The sequence below is a fragment of the Erithacus rubecula genome, assembly GCF_903797595.1.
Source record: "Erithacus rubecula genome assembly, chromosome: 14".
NCBI lineage: Eukaryota > Metazoa > Chordata > Aves > Passeriformes > Muscicapidae > Erithacus > Erithacus rubecula.
This window is the reverse complement of record NC_136666.1, coordinates 13,037,218-13,055,763: the sequence shown is the minus strand read 5'-3', so window position 1 is coordinate 13,055,763 and position 18,546 is coordinate 13,037,218. Positions and strand designations below refer to the sequence as shown.

The window sequence follows — 18,546 nt, the reverse complement described above, 5'->3', positions numbered from 1 at the left end:
CTGACTTCAATCTCCACTTTTCCTTTTCCTCATGCATATGAACACTTGCACATCTGTCTTTGCAAAAATCCTGGGTTTAGTTGGAGCTTACATATGCATGAGCTGTTTTTTTGTCAGATGAAGTTGGTATTTCTTCTCTGTGGTCTTGTGCTAGGTGAAATCCTACCTTGCAATAGAAACTGATTTCAAAAATATTGTTTCCTAGTTACTGCAGTCATTAAATAACAACACACATCTCTCATACAAAAGTCCTTAGGTATTAACACTGATTTATATCACCTGGGTTATTTTCCCCTAAAAATAATGGCTGAAAGTCCTTTAAAATGTTGTCAGTTAATAGTTAAACTATACAGTTTTTATGGCAAATTCAAAATGTGCTGGATGCCATTACAGAGGGCAATGCTATTATTTATTTCAGCTTCTTAGTTAATGTAACTGTTCTCTTGCCAGTAGCTCCTTAAATTCTGCTTTGGTCCTTAAAAGGAAGGCAGGCTCCCCTGCTAGGTTAGTAGGAGGTATAAAATGCAGGCTGTGAGCCCTTGGGGAGCAGATACCTGTGGGAGCCCAGGGCATACCCCTGGCCTCCTTGGGGGTCTCAAAAACCCCCTGGTGAGGGTCTCAAAGACTCCTGAGTGAGACCCTGGTGTCACAGGTGCTGAATTCTAACCCCTGGGGAAGATCACAAACACAGAGGGAATGAAAACAAGCTACCAAAATTAGTAAAGTGTAAATTAGACCTTTAGAATGTAGATAAATAGGTTTTTTTCAATGTTTATGATAGGAGACACATGGCCAAGATGGAGAATTTGGGGGGTGGACACCTTTTCCTCCTTCTTCTCCATGTCATCCATGTTGGGTGACACGTTGGCACTCTTGGATTGGATGGAGTCAGGGCTTGACCATTTAATAAAATTGTACTGTATTGGGAAAATTTTGTAAACATTTAGCACGTAGTACAAACTATATAAGATCAGCCCTGCTTTCACCAGGCAGATTCCACCATGGATGCCAGGCTGAGCAGACCCTGCTGGCCAGGCAAAAAGTCCCTGAGATATGAAACAATAAACAATCCTCGGAACAAGAGAAAACCGTCTCCAGCAATCTCTCTGTGGCTGCTTCAGAGAGAACCAGGGTTTGAACCGCCTCATGTCCCTGTGGGGTGATCTCAGTGCCAAGGAGACAGCCCAGAGGGGCCAGTACCTGGGACGCTGTCGGGCTGGCGGCGCGGTTTGACCAGCAGCCGGGCGCCGCCGCCGAACACAGCCGCCCACATGCGGCCGTTGAGCGGGTGCGCCGCCAGCCGGAACAGCTCGTTGCACGAGTTGGTGGCCAGCGCGTGGATCAGCAGGCTCAGGTACACGGCTACAACAGCCTCACACAGCAGGATGTTCAGCTTTGGCTGGTCTTCATCCTGAGCTGAGCTCAACAGGTTGATGAGTGAACTCACACCTGCAAAGAGGAAGGGTTCTGGTATTAAATGAGTAGGAGGATAAATGGACAAAAAGAAAATGTTTTACCTCTGCACTTCATGGCAAACACTAGTAGCCACATGATGCCTTTATTCAGATGAAATATACTATTAACAGTTTTCTTATGATCACAAAGATCTAGACTATGCAAAGCCTTCTTGGGTCTGGGACTTTTGCACTGCACTTCTCTGCAAATACTATGGGCAGTTCAGCATGCCTATGAAATCCCTGCACCATCTCCACAGTTTATGCTCACACATCAGAATTAGCTGCTTTCATAGCTACACCAAGTACAGCACACATGCAGGACAGTAGTGTAGAGACAATAGAGGTATCACTGCTAGGGAGTTAGGCAGACTGGAGAAAAACATTTTGGGGTGACAATTTGTCATTAAGTTTATCCTAAAGATCACAGTCTCTTCTTCAAGCAAGATGTTTGCCATGTACAAAGTTTATTTTTATTTATTCTGATACATGAAAAAGTGAAAGGCTATTACTATTTTGAGAACTAAGTTAGAAACATCTGTCATTGATTATCTACTATCTCATCCCTCATACAGGACAGTGAAATAATTCTGCCACATGGAGCTGGTCCAGTGGAACTAAAAGTAACCTTATTTTAGTCTCACCAGGCCACTGAGCAGGAGATGAGTTTGGAGTTGCGTGCTCCTCAATGCTTTCTGTCCTCAGTCTGCGTCGATCACTCAGAAGCAGTCCTTGATAAACCATCCCAGTAAACTGATTTGCTTCTGTTTGACTGCTATATACAAATAAATTTTTTTCTGATGAGAAAGTGAGTGTCCCAAGTGAGTGTGACATCACATTTTCCTAGTTTATTGAGAAACCTGAATGCTTGATCAGGCATATCAAAGTTAGCGATGTTTAATGTGTACAAGCATCTTTACCCATACACAAACATTTAACCCCTTTTTAAGTCACATGCAGGAAGAATTTCCATTCAGGATGAACAAAGTATACTGCAAATGTAGGACTGTATGAAAACTCCCCTCTTTACCTGTAGCTGTGGCTGTCACATAGTGCTTGATAAATGGATGCAGAAAGTGAAGCTGCTAAAGAATGAAGTGTGTACACCTAAAATAAAGAGAACCAATAAGCTATATGTTTTATACAAAAGGTGAGTGAAATTAATTTCTTTCTAAGGGTATTGAAAATGCATTCTGCAGGACTGTCCTAGCTTTAAATCAAGAGCAAGAAATAATAAGTGAATGTTACTTTAGGTTTACAATACAGTGCTTAGAACTGTTTGTTCAAGATAACTTGATGGCAGTCAACACCTTCTAATATTATGTCAAGATAATTAACTTGATTCTAATACAGAACAGCAACAGTAAATGAGCATACTGAAGCAGTGATTAAGCATGTCCTGTTATGACAATGGATTTGGTGGAATGGTACCTGGAAGTTATATAACAGTGCAGTTCAATGTAGTAATAATTACTCAATATACATAAAATACAAAAAGTGTGTGTAGTCATGATATAATAGTTTTATCTAAGATCTCTTTTTTTACCTCAGTTATATGCTTAAAAATTCCATAGTCTCCAGGAGTAACAAAGCAACTGGTTCTGCCTCACAATGCAACAAAAACAGTTCAACTCTTAAAAAGAGGAAATGCAAGGATTTATTGGAAAGCTCAATGAAATCCACAGTATGAAGAAAATTGTACTATTTAACTGTTAAAAAAGCATTTCTTAAACTCACCCTTTGCTCATTCCTGTCTGTCCCTATCTTTCTATTTCATCAAGCATTAGGCCTTAGATTAAAGCTATGAATTACCTTGACATCTTCAATATTAGGATGTGGTGGAGATTTCATCTGCACAATAGTGTAAAGTATATCATGGATGTGGTTGTTTAAGTAGAGCACAGGATTAGCTATCACAGTTTTTGTGGATGCTATGCTTGCAGAAAGCAGTGGTAGTGTTGTGGGTAGTGGCAGTGGAGACTGAAGTTGCTTTACAGTAGTTTCCTGTTTAAAAGAAAAGATTGTATTTAAAATCATTGCTTTGAAAAAAATAAAAAATAGAAATAATTTTACATCTTAAATATATTTACAAGATTATTCATTCTCCTCCACTCCTGTCTACTCAGTACAGACAAGATTTTACTTTCAAAAGCGGGTTATTATTTACTATAATAACAAGGTTAAGACCTGATAGCCAGTTTTGCTGGAACCCATTTTAATTTCATGCAGGAAAAATGTTTTCAGGTAGTTTATTAGGAAGAGTGGAGATTGTCTGTTAAGAAATACTAACTAAAAATGTACTTGCAGTAGCACAAGTTGATATAATAGTCACTGGTCTGAGTTTAGTAACAAAGCCAGAATTTGTACTCATCTGAGTTTCTCAAGGGGAAACAAACAGAACTTAAAAAAATTCTTTAAGGTACATTCTAAGCCAACTACCACCAAAACAGCTGTATTTTGCCCCTATTTGAAACAGGAGAAATCTAGGACCAGAGCATGTTAAAAGACTTGCCCAGTATCAGATTATCTGCTGTAGCTCAGTGCAGTAATTAGCATTTGCTGTAAAATATGTCTTTTTGTATGAAATATAGAAAATGCCATAGCAGAGTAAAGAGAGTAGTACTCTGTCCTACTTTGTATTTTGTGCCTTGAAGCTAAGACACCATTCTTTGTAGCTCCTTTGCATGACCTGCAGAGGTCTAGCAGATAGCAAAAAATATAATTTTGTTTTTATTTCAGTTACTGTGAATTCAATTTATTATATAGATACCTAGAAATTGTGACCAAAATTATGTCACAGTAACACATACGACACTGCAGCTACAATATAAAACAGCAACATTTAGATTCCATAATCCTAAGTAGCCTGATCCTCAGTGCCACATAGCAGATTCCTCAGAACCAAATCATCTGAATTGAGAAAAGCAGCACACTTAAATAGCAAGTTCTTTCTCCAATAACATTAAAATTATAATGACCATTAGACTTGCAGAAATCAGCAGCAGCACAAAGTCATGCATTTGACATAACTGACAGTCTGGAACTGTTCACATTCATCAGCAGAAAAGAGCCGAATTTTCTTTACCTGCTGCGACTCCTGCAGCAAGAACTTCAGCTCCATCCTCACAGATGCCAAACCTCCACCTTGTGCCCCGTGAAGACTACAATAACTGAGGAAAACTCTGAGAAGAGCCTGGTTCTTCTGCAGCCACCACTTGCGCCTCTCGGCGTGCTCCCGCTTGGCCTGCAGCCTGCGCCTTTCGATCTGGTGCCGCTCGTACGAGCCAATGTCCGGCTTGTCCACGATGTCTTCGGGGTCCAGCAGATCCCCATTCACTTTGGTGTATGTTTTATAGTAGTCTTTGTCCCCTGCATCGTGGTTGCATATTTCATGCATAGCAGCAATCTCTTTTTCCAGCCAGTTGTACAGCTGAAATCTCAGCTTTCCTCCATCCACTTCATAACCTGTGGCCAAAGTCCTCAGTTCAGTCATGAGGATTTTCAAACAGGCTCTGAACTTCAGTTGCTCAGCAATAACATCAACCTCAGTGTCTCCTGCCTCAGAAACCTCCCCATGTGGTGTTTGAGCCACGCTGGTATCTGAGGTCTTCTCATCTTCACTCTTGGAATCAGACTTTTTCATCATTATCCCAACATCCTTGTCTTCCTCATCTGACCCATTTTTGTCTTCACCCCAGTCAAGAGTAAGGGGCTCATCATCAAATTTTACTGCTGGTTGACTCCAGTCAAATTGTGCTGAAGATTCAACAGTGCTCTCCAAAGCAAAGGAAGCTGAAATGGGTTTTGACCAGTCTATATCACCACTTCCAGCACCATCCTGTAGGGCTTTGGAATCTGAAACATCAGCCTGGATTGAAGGGCTAGATGAATCTTTTTCTTCAGCTACAGTAGACTTTTTTCTTATTTTTGGAATTTTGGAAAGAACTTCAAGTGCTAGGACAGGGCAGCCCACTTTAAAATGAGCATTTGCAGTAGTGAAGAATAATTTTCTTTCTATAAGATTAATTTTATCAACAAAGCTTTTCTCAGTTTTTAGACCTAAGGTGGCCAGAGTTCCTTCTGGTGAGCTGAAGTATCTTCGGATGAGCAAAGGGTGGGTCCGAAGATAGTTGTAAAAACTGAACACCACAGGATTGCAGGATTTGACAATAACTGAGGAATTAAACATATATGACATCTATTGAAAATGCCTTTTAGATGGTAGTATTCTGTTTCGCAGTGATTTCCTACATTATAGATTTATCAAAACACACACACAAAGACAATTTTGGGTCTAGTTACCAAAATAAAATGAAATAATTACTTAGTGCCCACAAAAAGAATAAAGATATGAGCTGGATGAGTAGAAAGATACAAATTCTATCATTTGCCTTGCAGTTACATTTACATTTGCCTTACATTTACATTTGCCTTGCACTCAGCTAAGCTAAAAGGCAGCTGAGATGATCATCCAGGTAGAGATTTCCCCAAGAAAATTCCTATAGGGAATATGAAATCTATGTAGCCACCTGTCACTTAACATTAATCTTGAAGAGATGGGATATGAAATCCTGCTACAATAGTGCTAATTTTCAGAAGTAAGAGTAAGAATTTAAGTCATTTGGAAAAAATGCCAACCAGCATTCATTACTAGAGAAGTATTGGATGGAAGTGCCAAACAAAAAGAGCTCTCCTGAACTTAGCTGACAGCAGGAACTAAGTTTGTTGTTAGAGGGTTGAAGAAAACCCTTGGAAAGAATTCACAACAGATATTTATACTGTTTTAAAGCACTTCTCCCAGCCTTCTTTTTCTTAATAATTCTACCCTATCAGACTAATATTTTTCCCTTACCTGGGTTTTCATCATCATCTTTGGGTGTTTGCTCCAACAATGTATCCAGTGCTCGTGTGTAATCTTTCATTATCCAGTATGCAATGCTTCTCAGAAATGGATCAGAATGCAATTTAGTACAGCTGAATCCAGTTCCATCCTTCTGGCAGCCCAAAATCTTTTCATAGAGAATGGAGGTGTATGTGACAGAGGTTTCAAACTCTGATTCATACAAACGAGCAATGACCATGGCCAACTGGATGTCTTCCATCTTCTCAAGGCACACCTATGATAAGCAATGGGGAAAAGGAATTCTATAAAATGAAGTGAATAGCAATGTATGTTTACAGAACAGATTTTTTTTTTCTCCTCTTATGAAGTATAAATTAATCTTCAGGTAAAAATGTGGCACGTCATATAAATCTGAGTAATATTTTCTTCTGTTTGGAAAGAGGTGTACTTTTCTGTATTTTAGGGATTTTAATATGCACAGCAGTACATAGCATTAAAAATTAATATGATGGAAGATAAAGATGCCTATTTTTATTCTATGTAGTAGAATAATTGCACCCTCCAACTTTCATGCTATTACATCACTGGTGAAATATTTTTCACACCACCTCATGCAGAATGACATCTCTGAGGAAAATGCATTCTCAAGTGAATATAAACAAAATAGGCAGGTATTCTAAATGTTCTCTAACTCCCATCCTCTCCTGAGAGATACTGCTTAGCTTATGATCCTTTCCACAGCTCCCACCTCTCTCAGGGCAAGCAGTGTCATAGCTCCACTAAAGAGAGATCTCAGAACTGCTTCAGAAGAGAACTCTTGACATCTTTTTTTTGTAACGTTGCACCAATAGGTCATGCAGAATAGCTGGGGGCTGAACAGAGTGCTACAACTTAACTGCAGTTCAAACACAGTTTTTCCAGAAGGGTCACAGCTGGTACTCCCAAGAGGGCTTCCACTGAGGCTGAACAACTATTCTGGTCTTCAAACCAGCTTCCCAGCTGCTTTTCACAGTAGTGTGGAGGTAAATGGTATGTCTGCAGGGCACAAGGGGGTCCTGTGTGACATACCATCTCATTTGTGCTGCCACAGTTTGTGAAAATTTCATCAGAGAACAGCTTGTAAGGATGCAGTACATAGGTATAATTAGAAACTGACATAATTTCTCAAAAGCAGATACCTCTATAGCATCTTTTAGTGAACCTGCTAGCAAGAAAAATGCAGCTGACTGCTCAAAACGTTGTTTTCCCAACAAAGCAAAAGCATTTTTTAAAGCAGCTTTACGCCATCGGTCTTCATTGAAGTTGTGGCTGAAAAAGGCAGTCATCTTTTCATCATGCTGGGACCTGTATAAAGAAATGCAATGTATAGAGCTGTTTATTATGCACCTTAGCATACTATAACTTGAACATTACTTGAAATAAACTACTCTTGAATGAGTTCTGCTTTGCATTCCTGGTTCAATTAAGATTTAATCAAACTTCAAGTTAGCAGAACTCACCTAAACAGACCCCACACCACTGCCTTTTTCTTCATGGCAAGGTAAAAAAGTGCAGCATCTAAGGCATCATTGTTCCTCTGGAATGAAGCTTTTGCAACCTGTGGTGAACAAAGCCTACTGTTATCAATGAAAATATAAAAGCTGCTTTTTTTCCTTTTTTCTAAATAACCTGTGTTCTTTGTCACAGAAGATGGCCAGGTAGACTGTATTATCTCTACAAAGCAGAAAAGTAATTTCTGTGAGAATGTTTTATTCCTATGTAACAGAGATTTACACTGTAAATCCTTTTAAGAGTCAGAAAAACAGCATTATTGTAGATAGCAACCCCTTTCAAGCACAGTGGGACATTAGCAATGTGCAAATAAAGGTATTTTCTTTAAAATTGTTACAGTAAGTTGTACCATTAGGTGAAATTCCTTTGGCAATCCATTACTTAAAAATACTCAAGCCAGTAACAGCATTCCTTGAATGAACACTGGGTTTTATAAAGGACTCTAATGTAATTGGATTTGATTTGAAGTACTAGGATAATGGTTTTTCTCCTGGATTCTTTGATTAAACTGTAACATTTAAAATGTATTTTTACATTAGATGATTTGAAAATTCAGTACAATAAGCACATCTAGTAGCATGGAGCTAGAATGTGTAACCAGGGAAAAGTACCTTCTCGATGCACCTTCGGAGGGTGTTGATATTCCTGACCCACCAACCAATGCCCATAGCTCTCAGGTCAGACCACTGTGGGTCTCCCTTCTGGATTGCAGGAATCATATTGATCAACTCCTCCTCAGCCTCAGAATGGAAAGCCCATGCAAAATGGCAAGTTGACAGGCCTAAACAATGACATAGACCAATACAATAAGCAAATGGAATATGTCATGGATGCAAAGTGGGGTCTCCAACCCAAGAACTGGGTACATCTGAGATACACTGACTCCCTCAAAAGGAGTAGAGCTGTTAAAGGAACAGCTTTTTGCATTTTAGGGACCTTCTCTCACCTGTACTTCTTTCATCACTTTCCAGTACCCCATTCATTAAAAAATATACGAGAATTGTATGTTGCAGGATTGAAGGAAAAATATTCTGTTATCACAGAAGCAGACACATTTTGGGCCAGAAACCTTTCTCTCTCCTCTTTAGATGGTAACTTCTTTTCTTTTCAGTATTTCACAACAGCATTTAGTGAGATTGAGCAAAGAAACCCAAAAACCTGCTGTGATGAAAATAATAAAATATTCTTTAAGATAAAGCCATGCTTATGTAAGGAAATGTCTCAATTCTTCCAGCAGAAACAACAAATTACATATACAATCTGTGTTTTATCTGGTTGGGGAATTTATTTATGCCTCAAACTGGATAAGCCAGAATCTTCTACTCTAGAGCTATACTTTTCCTGCACGTAGGGAAACCTACACCAAGCCTTTGCAAGATAACAGCCATAATGAAATAGAGAATCAACAGACAGATAATATAACCATGACATAAATCAAGATAAGCAGGCCCTGTGAGGGTTACCTTGGTGCAGCAGCTGGACCCTGTAGAGGGGAGGCAGGGATGTCAGCAGGCAGGTGTGCAAGCGCATGGCCAGCAGGTACCGGAGGCCACATTCATCCAGGGTATCTCTTCCTGTGCCATAGAAAATCACTTTTGAACATCAGATGATTGCAGTAGACATATATACAAGTTATCATAACAGAGTGTGAGGAATGTATGTTTCTAAGGCTGCTGAGAATGTGAACTATAAGTTATTTATTATGTATGAACTACAAGTAGATACATCTGGTTTTCTGTCCTACTGTATCTAACCCGAATACATGATGCTAGCTTTCAACTGTTATCCCAAAATACCCAAGGACTAAGTTTACCTCTGCTGAGAACAAGAATGTTAATTCAATAATATGCCAGTTACTAACCTGAGTAATTCTTATCTCTGTTCTCATCTAGTTCAGTGCTTGTCGTGGCCACAGTGTCTGCCAAAGCTACAAGGAACATCTGCTCCAGTCGAGTGAGGCCTGGCAGGCTTGAGTGCATCAGGTGGCTTGAAAGGACACTGGCGTGTTCTCGGCCAAAGTAAGTTGGCCCATACTGTGACAGATTAATAACTTTGGATTTACTCTCCCTTTTTTCAGGCTCAAAGTCTATAAAGTCTTCGGTTGTAACAGGTTGAATCTGGAAAAGATCCGAGTACTGATCCTCTGTTTTTTTCTTGGCATGTTCTTCAGAGCCCTGAGGTATTTTAGAAGTTTCTTCAGCAACATAAGTGGCATCCTGATCTGCAGCAAGCAGTGCATAGAGGGGCAGTGGGGGAATGGAGTCTATCTCTGTGTAGTCTCGGGTACCATCTTTCCCAGCAGTAATGGTATCCTTGGCAGTACTGCCACTCACGCTGATGGTGCGGGAAAGATGGCGTTTAGGACCAGTCCCTTCTCCAGCTTCCGTGTCTTTGACTATTGCAACTTCTCCTGCAATGCATTTAACTAAATGTGACAGAATGGCTTTGGCTCGGCGAACTTTTCCCAGGTCCATCAGTTCCAGTAACTGGGTTGGATGATACTGGGGTAGTGTAGGTGAAAGAACATGAGCAGCTTCAAAGAGACCCCCATCCTGAATTACAGTTGGAGTGCCAAAAACATCATCCACAATACCTGCCCCATCAATTACACTGGTCTTCTTCACTACTGCGCTTGTTTTGAATGGATCTTGGGTTGCAGAGTCTTCAGAAGTGAAAGCGTCGCCTTCTCCATTACCGAACTTGACCGTGTGTTTCCACTGGGCATAAACGTGCATCTCACAGTCCATTCCCACCACCAGTATTCCATCTCTCACCCAGGACAGAGACACAGGCAGGGAAGGAGTGCCATCCACGGAAGAAACCAAATCAATGGACCTCAGCAACACCCACTTAGACTTCACACCTTGCTTTATGCTCCCTCCTAGTGGCAGGGTGATGACAGCCACACCCTCTTTGCTGCTGCTTTGATCTGTCACAATCCCCGAAAGCCTTCCGTACATGAAGATGTTGGCACCCACTCCCACTGTCAGTATATGTGAACCATCTTCTTTTGAAACCCAGTCCAAATGCACCAAATGCTTGATACTGGGCACCAGGTATTTGTCTTTATTCAAAAAAGCATCTGACTTACTGTAAACAAATAAATTACTATCCACACTGACCCTTGAGTCAAGTACACTTCCAACCTTAACTAAATCATCCAGATGAATTGTCTGTTCCAAAACCCACTCTGATCCTCCAGTAGACTCACATTCAAGTATACAGACATGCATGGAAAATTCTTTGGAAACAAACCCATTATGCTGTATGGGTTGTTTGTATGCTACTGCAAGACGTCCAGTGTAAGAACAGCTAACTGCAACTGGCCTTCCTACTATGCTCACTGTACTGCTGTTGTCTTCCCCTTCATCATTCATTAAAGGCCATTTTCTCCAGTGGTAAATCTCCTTCTCTTCAGCTTTGCTGTTCAGGTCTGTCTCTACAGTGCATCTCCAGAACCTCACCCTGTTGTCTGAACAGGATGTTACTATCAAATAGGGTGCGAGGCAGACAGGGTATATTGATGAGGAACTCAAGTGACCTGAAATCAGAACAAACATACTTACTTTTAGTAATTGATAGCAGAATGCCTATATGATTCAGGCAGACAGAACACTGTCTACCTACTGCTAGAGAACTTTACAACCTGGTGTTACTGGGCAAATAATATCAGAGTTGGTAAAAGCCTTGCAGCTTGAACATTAACTATCATCTGCATTTCTGGTCACTATTCAAAGAAGATAAACTGTAACTGAACTAATTCAGAGAAGGGTTCCTAGAATAATGAGAAAAGTAGAAAACCTTAATCAGATGAGATTAAAGAAGTTATGATTAGGCTCATATAGTCATATGACTAAAAGTTACATTTCCAACTATTAGAGCAGTAATTTTCAGGAACAGCTTTCCTGTGGGGATTTGATACATTTACAGAAGAGTAACATGACACAGGCATGATGATTTGAAAGCACGTTTTCAGTCCTGTGTTTCCTGTATCAGTAAATCAGAACCTTACGGGCTGCGGAAATATAATTCTATAAACTAGTAGATAAATCAGTGGATCAACTGTATAGAAAAAAATTGTACAAGTTACCTGCTGAAGGAGTTGCTCTTACTACTTCCACACCAACAGGAAGATCCAGGGGTTGGCTGTACACAAGTCTGGAGCTCAGAATGAGTTTACTAGCAGTCTGAAGGTTAGCAATTGATGAAGATCGTGGTATGGGACTTATGCCAGGTGATACATCTGGAGAAGAATCCACAGTCTTCTGCTCAGGTACACTAAGCTTATTGTCTGCTGAAGATGCTTCAGTTGGTTTTGCTATATAAAAAAACATGCCAGCAGTGTTAAAAAATTGTTTGGAAGGACAAGGCGTGAATATCTGATAATCAAATAAATTTGTTTTTACAAGAGCTCAAATTGCCCACAAAATAATTATATGATGTGTGCAGGCTGTGTCAGTTTTATTGCATGCTGTGACTATTCACTTAAGACATCCATAACACTCTGAAATACAGATAGTTTGAAATAAAGAAGCCACTGCTTAAGTACATCACTCACCCCATCAGCACATTTTTATACTGTCATTAGTATAGAATGCAACCAATGTTTGTAAGGAATTTTATGCTTCTATTACACTGATAAATTATTCTGAAGGTTCTTGATTTTTCGGCTTGTTTGGCAAAGGTGACACAATTTGTTTTATAATGAACCACCAATGTTTGTTTCATCTTAAGTAATATGATAGAAATGTCCCTCTCTAGGAAAATTACAATCATTCACTCACCTAAACAGGCCTGCACAGATTTGAGATGAAGATGCCACATTTGAAGAACAGAACAGCCACTACTATCTTTTTCAATTACTACCAGGTAGAACTTCTCTGAGAAGGGTGGTGGACGATACCCTGTAATTTGCATGTTATATACATAATATATAAACATATATATTCATATAGGGTCATGAAATTTACATTGAATCTAAATAATTTTTCCATAGCAAAAGATTTGCTAAAAACTATTAACAATAAAAATCTCATTTTCATCTTTGAAATAAATTATTAGATTATAAAACAAAATACTGAAATTACCATTAGTAGCATGCTTTGGCATTTTGATTGCTCATGACAACAGAAGAATTACAAAATAGATACTGACTTACAATCTGAGTATTAAATTTAATTTATTAGATATTTGTCTTCCCATTCAGTTTGAACTATTTTGACAGATTATAAAGACTCTTCTACCTGCTGCTTTCTTCCTTTTTCTTTTGAAGTTTTAAGTCCATTAGCAAACTCCCCAATGACTTTCCATTGTATTAACTTGCAAGTCAGATATATTGACATCATCACCTGCAACTACCTATTGATGCAGAAAATGTGCTTCTGTTCTGTTCACAGTTTTATATGCAATATAAGCACTTTGAAAAATGTACTTTGTCATATAACTTGCTTCACTCTAAGCAATTAGAATGTCTTTGTTTAACACAATTTAGCAAGAATTCATATTAGCAATACATAATAGCAATTTCACTGAATTTTACAGATTCTCATTGAAAAGTAAATTACCACATGCTAGCTAGATTTTAGTATTTCTGAAGAAAAATTTTTGGTACCAATTTAATTCATATTAGTTATAGTTTATGCTATACCTTGTGATGGCTGGAAAAATACCTCAGTTTCCTTCCCTTCCACATCTTCCTTATGTGGTTTGTATCCCAAAATGAAGTCTTCTTGGAAGACATGAAGCAATTGAGTGTTTGAGCCACACTGAAACATTAAGCAATTGTTATACGGTATTAATGCAATTATTTCGTCTGTGCAATCTAATTACAATGAGAAACACTTTTATAAAAGTTTTTATTCTTTTATAAAGATTAAAATTATCATCGGAAAAGCCAAATATTTTCCTTTCATGTTAAGTACAGTGTGTTCTAGAACTCATCATTTTCATATTGAAATAATTTCACCAAGGTCTGCCAGGATAGACAACTTCTGTAATAACACTTTTGCTGCAGTTATTGACAGTTGAATTAGGATCTGATTCATTTTTATTTCTTTGGTGTTGAATAAAAAACAGCAGCAAAAAGTCTCAGACTTTTATTCTACTTCAATGGGAAGACATGTCTGCAGGGAATTGTTTGGGAAATCTGAAAAAGGGAAAAACTGCAGATTTTCCTTCTCTCAGATATCTTATCATCTGTCTTTTCTGACAGCAACATATTCCTTTGCAGTAACTCTATGTCACTACAGAGAAGGCTGCTCATGGTGAAATCCTTCCTTGCTGGTAAGGAAAAATATATTCTCAAAATACAGTGATGGCAAAGTTATGCTGCAAAACACATTTTTTTCCAGAGAAACAAGATGGTATTCCATGTACTAATTTTTAAAATTCTAGGAAAATGTTTTGTAAATCTAAATTTAAATTTGAAGATTCTATGCTATTGATACATAGAAGACACAGAAATTTATTGACAATAGAGAAATACTAATTTATACATGTCAAAAGCCCATAGTTTTCTAATTAAAATTGATAAAACTCACTGTTTTCACAGGCTGCTAACAGAAAACAGCACTGGAGCATATATCATCAAAACAACTGACAAAGAAGAAGGCTTAATTAATCTACATGTTCATTGATTGAGAAGTATAGCTATGTTAATTAATACATTTATTTTACAATACAATCAGAAAAAGCTTGAAGTCATACCTGGCTATTACATTCTTACATTTTGGATAGTTAGATCTAATTTCTAGGTTTGGGCTTTTAAAAGTTATTTTTGTTGGGGTTTGAGGGGATTGTAATTATTTATTTTAATTATGATACCCTGGAAATAATTCTTTAGTAAAGTTTTGTTTTCTTCAATAATTATGCTTAGAAAATATAGCTTTACTCTAAAAATGAGCTTTGAGCTCTTAGCAACTAACAGAAAGCTGGCTTAATAAAATGCCCAAGGAATATTCACAAAAATTCAAGGCAGTCATTCTGACCATAGAGAAATGTCATGTCTTTTATGCCTTTTCAAGAGATTAATTAGCTATTTAACAATGTTATTAAACACCCTTATGTGATACCCTTAAATAGTCAGCCATTTATTTACTTTGTTAGTTATTGCATCAAGTTCAATGATACATCCTGGTCGAGCAGTAGATTGTTGGCTCACAATATTAAACACCTCCCCAATAAGTTTCTGAAACAGAGAAAAATGAGTAGAATTAGTATATTTTTCCTTTGGACAGAAGAAAATTGCCATTGCTTATGATAAACTGATGCTTCAATTTTTCTTGTGGGCACAAACCATAACAGAGCTGCTGCAGTTGTCACTTTGACACTCATGAATAATGTGTTTATCAAAGCATGTGCACTGTTATGAGTCAGTAGCTCTTCCATGGGGATGAAACATCAGTTTTTATGGAAGCTAAATATTGCTAATTTAAAGATTTATGATTGCATAACACCACATATTGTAACTGTGCAATGAGAAATAATATACTGTTTCACTTCTTTTCAAGCTTCAGGTTTTGTAACAACATGTAGAAAACACCATCAGTACAGCTTATATATAAGCTGAAAGCTCTATTGATTTTTGCTGGAATGTTCATAGTTATTGCTCTTAGAAGAGATTCTTCAGACTGATCTGAATACTGACAGGCCCTGTCTTGCAGGATGGTTTATAAAATAACAGAAGAATGGGAAAAAATTAAAGATGTGTTTCTTTATACAATAACAGTACAAGGTCAGTCTACTTTTCCTAAAGACACAGAAATGAAAGATAAAAAGAATGAAAAAACTAGTTATAGGAAAAAAAGAAAGCCAATATGACCCCTGGCTGATTCTCTTATATCCCACCATCTCTGCCCTTCCTCATATATAGATGTAACTGGATACAGCTCAGTCTTGCTCCTCTGGTTTCACCTTCCCTCTTGCTCTTGAATCCCTTTTATGAGAAGACAAACTAAGAAATCCTGTTTTTCCTTTTCTCACTTTGCACAGGAAACTTGTATGGGAAATTTTGGTTCAGTGCAGACACTTTTAGTAGTAATAGCTGCATTTTTTCTGCTAACACTTACAGACAGCTACAAAACATGAAACTATGCAAGATGCAATACATAAGAACCTATATACATGGAATGGCACAAAAATCACACAGAACTAAAGGAAGACTACTGGAAAGGGAAAAAAGTGAGTTACATTAGTTGTATTTTAAGTTTCAAACCAAACCATTGCTACACACAACTTACAGATGATTCAGGATCAGATAATTCATCCAGAAGTTTTCGTGCATCTACAACAGCTTGATAGAGCCTCAAGTTTTTGCCATCTGATGCAACAAAGCAAGCACTAGCAGAGTTGCAATAGGTACCTAAAAGAAGAGACAAAAAAATTAATGAAGAAAAAGAAATGGCAGCCAATGGCATCTGGTAGTCTGTTACAATCCTCAGCAAATGAACATGCTTCAAACATAATTTTCATAAAGCACTGAAGCAAAAAAACATAAGCAAATGTGTGCATTGATAAACCAATTTTGCACTTTGAAATAATTCCCCTTCTGGTCCCAAATGTAACTGAACTCCTGAAAAAGGTCAACAATCTAAGCTGAACTCATGTATGTGTATGAGCACTAGTCACACAAGCCCCAGTCTGCAGCACACCTAAGTGAACTCTGCCATTCCTCACTCTGGTGATGTTTTTTGATTCACTGTCACCTCCAGGGCTTGGAAGAGCCACCTCCAGATTCCCAAAGCTTTCACAGATAACTCAGGGTAGGAGCCTAAGGGGAAACTATTCATAGTTTCTTCCTTGTTTATTGACTCTAGATTCTTGGCATAAAATTCACCCCTATGAATATTCCCTTCTGCCTTGCAGTTGAAAGTGCAGATATAAAAGTAGAGGGAGGAATAGATCTGTCTACAGTTCTGAATAAAATATGAAAAATTGTGAGTTGTTTTTTTTTTTTTTTTTTGCTTCTCAACAGTACATACTACAGGCTTGACATATTATTTTCTAAAATATATTTTCCACTAAACTACAAGAATGGAGCTCATCATTTGTGTTTAGAACACTTTGTGGGATGCAGACAGCCCAGAATGTTACTATGTAAGCAGTGAAAATTAATTTGCTTTATTTTAAATCAAATGTATTATGTATTTATAACCTGGCATTAGTATAAAATTTATTGTTACACCCACAGCACAAATGGTTTTTAATACTGTATACAAAGATGACAACTACTATAACAGCATATTTGTGATAATTAGAAAATAAGTATCTGTGTGAATGGATAGAGTAATATTTGCATAAGTAGTTTTATTAATTGCAATGGAAAGCCCTAAAATTAAAAATTAAAAATGAAGAATTGGCCAAAGGTATCACACATCAGATGTTGTACAGTCTGACCTCTGAAAAAGTGTTGTCTGCAGTTCTGTAAAGTTAATGTAGTCTATTTATAAATATCCTGGGTTCCAACTGGTGGTCTGAAGAATTTCAGTATTGTATCAGGAACTCCTAAGCAGTTTTTAGCCATCATGCTAAAGCCATTTGATAATGCTGAATTTGGCTGGAAACCTTCTCCAACAATTCTGATGTTCAGGTGGTGCAAACACTAGATCTGTCCACTGCCCCTGCAGCTGCACGTGGCCAGCACCCTAAACCATCAGCACACCTGCACTTGGCAAACCACATCAATGCAGAGAGCACTCCAGGAAGCTGCCTGAAGCACTGGGGAAAGGCAGCATCTTGTTCTCTGGGGAGCAAGGAGTGCTTACTCACACAAAGGGGTTCTCGAGTGCCAGCTGGTCCACAGGGACTGCAGACACACTCAGACCACAAGTGTTTTGCAGTAGCTTAGCCACAAATGAAGCAAAAATGCTTAATTTGCATAGTAAAAGGAAATTTTTGAAAAGTTAATGCAAATATACTCCAAATAAACCAGTAATTTCTTTTAACAAATTAATTCTACAACTCAAGTGTTAACTCCATATGGAAACATGCCAGTTATACTCACCAAGGCAATAGCTGGGAATTAGTGTTGGAAGCCAGGCTACGTTAGAGAAAGCAGAGGTGTGGAGAGAGTTAATTCGAGCCAACTCAGACACTCCTCCAGTGTAGGACAAAGGTCCTATGGGGTCCACTCGCCACAGAATCAGCTCACTGTAGATTGCATTTGGGTCATGGAATGTACGGGTTGCTGCGTTTTTAAGTTGCTGCTTAGAAGAACCTCTCTTATGTTTAAAAGGATCCATCATCCTGTTTATCCTGTCAGAGTCCCAGGAAGTGTCTGACTCGGGAGTTAACAGAGCATTGTGATGAGAAGATGTCAGCAGCAATGGTAGAACAGAGTGGCAGGCCAGGTCATTGAGGTGAAAGCGGTGTCCACAGTACCTGAACTTATGGGATACAGTTAGCACTGTAGTGAAAGCTGATTTATCAGCAAAAGTAACTGCCCACTGGTTTAGAGAGCCATCTATATGTTTGGAAATCATCATTACCACAGGAGAAATTATATTCACATTTGCACTGTCCTGGGAAAAGCTTGGTCCTTTATTTGTTAGAGTATTATCTGGAAAGTCCACTGTTTTCTGCTTTGCAGCACTGCTGCTGTCTTTTACAAAGACAGGGCAGGCATACATCATAATATTTTTGCTAAGGGAACTAGCATCTCCAGATGGAAATGCAACAGGAATCCTAGAAGAAAATGAAACC

The 18,546-nt window shown here is 38.4% G+C and overlaps 1 protein-coding gene across 3 annotated transcripts in view; it reads right to left on the bottom strand.

Moving 5' to 3' along the window:
- Positions 1–18,546, bottom strand: part of DMXL2 (Dmx like 2) — a 46,983-nt gene that overhangs the window by 12,239 nt on the left and 16,198 nt on the right. For all 3 annotated transcript variants that reach the window (XR_013775861.1, XM_079317995.1, XM_079317996.1), the window contains exons 12-28: positions 17,849–18,545; positions 16,086–16,207; positions 14,945–15,034; positions 13,496–13,613; positions 12,633–12,752; positions 11,939–12,166; positions 9,710–11,389; positions 9,312–9,422; positions 8,460–8,629; positions 7,797–7,894; positions 7,476–7,641; positions 6,307–6,571; positions 4,540–5,627; positions 3,267–3,458; positions 2,485–2,561; positions 2,099–2,229; positions 1,201–1,449 (exon numbers count right to left, since the gene is read on the bottom strand). Coding sequence is in view for 2 of the 3 variants with exons in the window: in XM_079317995.1 (XP_079174121.1) it covers positions 1,201–1,449; positions 2,099–2,229; positions 2,485–2,561; positions 3,267–3,458; positions 4,540–5,627; positions 6,307–6,571; positions 7,476–7,641; positions 7,797–7,894; positions 8,460–8,629; positions 9,312–9,422; positions 9,710–11,389; positions 11,939–12,166; positions 12,633–12,752; positions 13,496–13,613; positions 14,945–15,034; positions 16,086–16,207; positions 17,849–18,545 (5,602 nt within the window). In the remaining variant the exon portion in view is untranslated. The remainder of the gene's footprint in view (positions 1–1,200; positions 1,450–2,098; positions 2,230–2,484; positions 2,562–3,266; positions 3,459–4,539; positions 5,628–6,306; positions 6,572–7,475; positions 7,642–7,796; positions 7,895–8,459; positions 8,630–9,311; positions 9,423–9,709; positions 11,390–11,938; positions 12,167–12,632; positions 12,753–13,495; positions 13,614–14,944; positions 15,035–16,085; positions 16,208–17,848; position 18,546) is intronic.